Genomic DNA, 4,571 nt, shown 5'->3' on the forward strand with positions numbered 1-4,571 from the left:
AGCAATTCCATCAAGGAAAAGATGGGTGTAGAATTCCGGCAATCCCTTCGTCCTCCATGTTGTTCTTCTTTTGAGCTACAATTTGTTGGGTTTTTATAATTAGTTCATTAAGGGTGCGTTTGGTACGTGGGACGGGACGGGACGGAACGGAACGAGGCGTTCCGTCCCGCGTTTGGTGCGCTAAAAATGGGTGGAACGGGTTGTTCCACGGGACAGATTTTGGGTGTTTTTGCGTTCCACCTCTCCCCCCTGGAACGGGTTTGTTCCACGTCTGTGGAACACAATGTTTTACCATTTTAAGACAAATATACCCCATGTCTTTTTCAAAAATTACACCTTCGTTCCGTCCCGTCCCGTCCCGTTCCGTCCCGTCCCGTCCCGTTCCGTTCCGTCCCGTCCGCGTACCAAACGCACCCTAAGGTTTAAGGAGATAATAGTTAGACCAAAATCCAGCCCCATGTAATTGGGCACGAAGAATTGAAAAACGACGAGATAAAGAGCAGATCGGTGGTGACAGTTTCTGGAATGATGACCAGAATCAAATCTAGTTATTGCCAGGGTAGGTGGTTGGGTGGGTTTACATGTTTGTGTAATTTTTTTCAAGTATGTAAATTTTGTATTTGAGGGTAAAATGGTAAGTTTGTGGGACAAAATTTCTAAGTTGGGTGTGGAAAGAGAATTAATGGGTTTAAATAAAATTTCCCAAAGAAAAATCAAACAGGCACCGTGAATTATTACCGTACGTGACTGTCATTTACTGCTAAAGAAGCGGGTGGATACGACGAAGTGGCGCGACGGCCTTTTGACTTCTACCTACTGTTATCTATTGATATGTCACAGACAATTTTACACCATTGATTACCAACATCAATCCCACGTGGGACATTTGTGGTCCTGACACGTCTGGCCTTTAGCCAAAGCAAAAAACGACTCGACGGGTCCATTCCGAAAGGGGCTTTTTCCACCACCACCACCACAAACCACCGCCGCGAAGGTGCCGAATTTTCATGTCACCAACCAGTCAGTAACGTTTTTCGAAAAGAAAGTTGGCACTTCGTCGAACATATTCGAATCATTAGTAGAAAGAGGAAAGAAGCGCAGTGAGTGAGTGACTTTTAGAGAGAGAGAGAGAGAGAGAGAGAGAGAGAGGGATGGTGTGGATGGCAACTCAGCAGCTTGCAATCAGAGGGAAGAGACGGCGGATATGGGGAGGAGCGTTTCTGTGTTGGGTTTTGTTAATGCTAGTCACTCCCAAGATTCCTCACTCCCCCAAACACCATCTGTACGCCGACATGCGCAATCTTCTGGGTAATTTTTCTCATTTTCTCTCATTTTTTTTCTGAAATTTATGTTTTTGTTTGATTTTATGATCTGGGTTTTTCGCAGGAGTGCCTAATACCTTGAATGTGATCACAACTTTCCCCTTTTTGGTTGTTGGCGTTCTGGGTTTTGTGCTCTGCGTACAAGGGGGGCTTTTCAACATCAGGTTTTGCACTTTCTGGATTATGTATTACTTCATGCAGTGATTTTGTTTCTTGCATTGATTTCGATGGAGTTTTGATTTTTTTTGGTTGGTGTTGTTTGGAAACTGGTTTTAGTTTGCCAGGCGAGGTTTGGGGTTGGGCGCTATTCTATGCTGGAACAGCAGGGGTTGCATTTGGGTCTGCTTATTATCATTTGAGGCCTGCCGATAGTAGAGTAGCGTGGGACACCTTGCCGGTTAGTATTTCAATTAGTCTCAAGATCACTCGGTTTTAGCTGTTATTAGTGACACTTGCTCTGGTTGTTTGTTTGTTCATTTGTTTTCGTTTTCGTTGAGATGCTTGAGAGAGTTATTAGTGACACTTGCTCTAAAAATATCCATTAGTTGATGATGAATAATTGAGAAAACAATCCTGAAACATTCCCGAGTTGCAGTTTTGTACATGAATTCGAAAGTATATTCTGTTGTCTTTAGTCTTGAACTTCTGTTGCACCGTTGATCCTTCCGTTAATTTCAAAATCAGAAGTGTGTACTTAACAATTAATCAAATTTTCACTCAGAAGGGAAATATGAATGTGTTGTGGTGCAATTGTTTACCACGGGAGGTTCCTAGAAAGAGCATGAGTGAAAGAAAGTAATCAATTGTTGAGGTCCATGATTTTGTTGTTAACCAAGTATCTGGATCCTAGTCATGCACAATCCGTTTCTCTCTGTTTATTTTCATTGTTGAAGTAGATTCTGAATTGCAGATGATGATTGCATACTCCTCCCTTTTCTCTAGTTTTATAGTGGAGAGACTGGGAGGACGGATCGGTTTAAGCTGTCTGTTTGCACTTCTTTTCATTGCTTTTCTTAGCATTGCATATGACAGGTTAGTGTTGTGCTTTAAGTTTTGTATTATCTCCGCTGTGGTCTTGTGTTAAACACTTAATGGAGGTATGGATGAGTTTCTTTGCAGAACGTGTAATGATATCAGGTTGTACATGATGTTCCAGTTGATTCCGTGTATAGCAATTCCAACAATGTCATCTGTGTTCCCACCAAAATATACTCACTCAAGATATTGGCTTTGGGCCGCAGGTAGGCCATGTTCGTTAATCTTTATTTTCTTGAGTAAAAATAGTATGATTTGTTAATCAGTCCATTTACCGCTCCCTGCACAAGTGATTCTGTGTACAGAAATGGTATTTTTATTAGTCCGTTGTAAACCTTTTCGTTTGTGAGTGTAGCTTATTATAATATCTATATTACTAAAGCATTCCACCAAGGATCATTCCGATCCAATGAGAACTCTTGATTACTACAAAGTATAGAAGCAATTCTTTCTTCAGTGAAAAATAAAAGCAAATTCTTTACAGGGGTTTACCTTCTCTCCAAATTTGAATCTGTTGCTGACAAAAAAATCTACCGTGCAAATCATTTCATTATCAGCGGACACTCGTTGGAGCATTTGTGTTTAGTGATGGTCCCTGTTCTGCTCAGTATTATGCTCATGAATAGAAAGATTAAATGTCAAAGGTGCGATAGTTTTGTATTTCGTTTGTACTTTTCTCACTATATCATGATCTGTATGAAATGAAAGGTTAAATTGTTTGCCTTTTCTTGTTGGTTTAAAATGGCTATCCCATGTTTCCGTTTTTTACTGATGTGATTGAATTTATTGGCTGAAACTTGGGGAAATTCGGGAAAGTACTTCCTCCTCTTACATAATGGTCTTGATAACAGAATAGACGCCTTTAAAGAATGCTTGTGATAGAGGCAAGGCAGAGATGATGGCGTTTTCTGCGCAGCGGCTATCAGATGCTCGAAAACTTTCTGTAAATGAGGAGTCATTGGAGGTAAAGACTGCTCCGTAGTACTCTCCAGTTTTAGTCAAACATGTGTCTCTGCCATTTGAGCAATTAGATTAATCAATTTTGGGTTGAATAAATTATTATCCAAGTGCAAAACAAACATGAATTTAGTCAAGCATGTCCCTTCCCCTCTAATGAACTGCTCTCTCCCTGCGGCTGTGACGTGGTGACTGCCCATTGGCCGCCACAGCGCAGGGGAAAGTGAAAGAGGTTCAAAGGCCAAAGTTTTGTAACTGTAGATACTGTGATTGTGTCAAACCCTAAATTTGAGTATGTATATAGTCTGTGCGAGGGCAGCCGACCTCACTTACTGGAATAAGACTTTGATGTTGTGGTTGTAGTAAAGCTTCTGAGGGAATAATTGAAATTACACATATCACCTTTAGAGCACATGTATGGCATTGGCACAAAATTCCTTCACATGCATACATGTGCACAAAGAAACAAAGGCATGTTTTTGTGTCATGTGATGTCAGCATTGTTTTAGAATTTAGGAAAGGGATCCTCTCCGGATCCCTTTCTCCTAATCCACCAAATCAGAGAATCTATGCCGTTAAAATTGGATCCAAAGGCTACAAACAGGGGCTCACTTTAAAAGTTATAATAATTTCAATCGTTGGATCAATTTTTAATGGCACGGATCCCTTGGTTTGTTGGATTAGAAGGAAGGGATCCGGAGAGGATCCCTTTCCTAGAATTTATTTGAACATTTATTTTTTAGAATATTATGTATTAAAAGTATATACACGTATAATGTAACAATTATATTTTATGGACTGGAGGAAAGCAGCCCAAACCAACACATTCCCATTTCAACCCAGAATCCAAAGTTGGTGGACCCATCAGCATCAAACTTCTGTTTCCCTTGGCAAAGCCCAAACTGATAAAAGAACGATGACAACTATACACCTCAAAGTGAACCGATATTGTAATCTACTCTAATTTACGGGGAATGAGATCCGAACTAGGGTACAAGAGAGTCAAGACACTGTCCTGATCAATTGTCGTAACTTGCATCTGTCATTTCCTTCCACCATTTTGTTGCTTAATCGAAGTGAAATTAGGGTTCATCGAAATCAGCTTCAACCGTTTTAAATAAAAATCTTGTGCAACTGGTGGATTGTCCTAGGTTCAAACTCCGTCAATTGATTGACATACAGCTGGTTCCAAAAGCGATAAAAAACTTTACGATACGAGGGGAATTTCCATAGAAACTTTACCAACAAAATTTGGTG

The 4,571-nt window shown here is 40.4% G+C and overlaps 1 protein-coding gene across 3 annotated transcripts; it reads left to right on the plus strand.

Moving 5' to 3' along the window:
• Positions 1–909: 909 nt before the first annotated feature.
• On the plus strand, positions 910–3,681 carry LOC126633354 (uncharacterized). 3 transcript variants are annotated; one of them, XR_007627035.1, is made up of 7 exons: positions 910–1,308; positions 1,387–1,486; positions 1,599–1,719; positions 2,233–2,354; positions 2,442–2,563; positions 2,915–3,001; positions 3,209–3,681. XR_007627035.1 is itself a non-coding variant. In XM_050303934.1 (7 exons), exons 1-7 carry the CDS (start codon positions 1,152–1,154, stop codon positions 3,234–3,236), a joined length of 810 nt encoding a protein of 269 aa, XP_050159891.1. In that variant the 5' UTR covers positions 913–1,151; the 3' UTR covers positions 3,237–3,681. The 3 variants fall into 3 exon arrangements, 2 of the variants coding, with proteins under 2 accessions (XP_050159892.1, XP_050159891.1); XM_050303934.1 differs by having other exon boundaries at positions 913–1,308; positions 2,842–3,001; XM_050303935.1 differs by lacking the exon at positions 2,233–2,354 and having other exon boundaries at positions 2,479–2,563; positions 2,842–3,001.
• The last annotated feature ends 890 nt before the right edge of the window (positions 3,682–4,571 follow it).

This window comes from Malus sylvestris, chromosome 8, assembly GCF_916048215.2.
Source record: "Malus sylvestris chromosome 8, drMalSylv7.2, whole genome shotgun sequence".
In the NCBI taxonomy this organism is placed as follows: domain Eukaryota; kingdom Viridiplantae; phylum Streptophyta; class Magnoliopsida; order Rosales; family Rosaceae; genus Malus; species Malus sylvestris.

Coding starts and splice junctions, on each gene's coding strand:
- LOC126633354 (XM_050303934.1), top strand. CDS start 1,152: ATGGTGTGGATGGCAACTCAGCAGCTTGCAATCAGAGGGAAGAGACGG. Junction 1,309..1,386: donor CGACATGCGCAATCTTCTGG/GTAATTTTTCTC, acceptor GGTTTTTCGCAG/GAGTGCCTAATACCTTGAAT. Junction 1,720..2,232: donor TAGCGTGGGACACCTTGCCG/GTTAGTATTTCA, acceptor TCTGAATTGCAG/ATGATGATTGCATACTCCTC.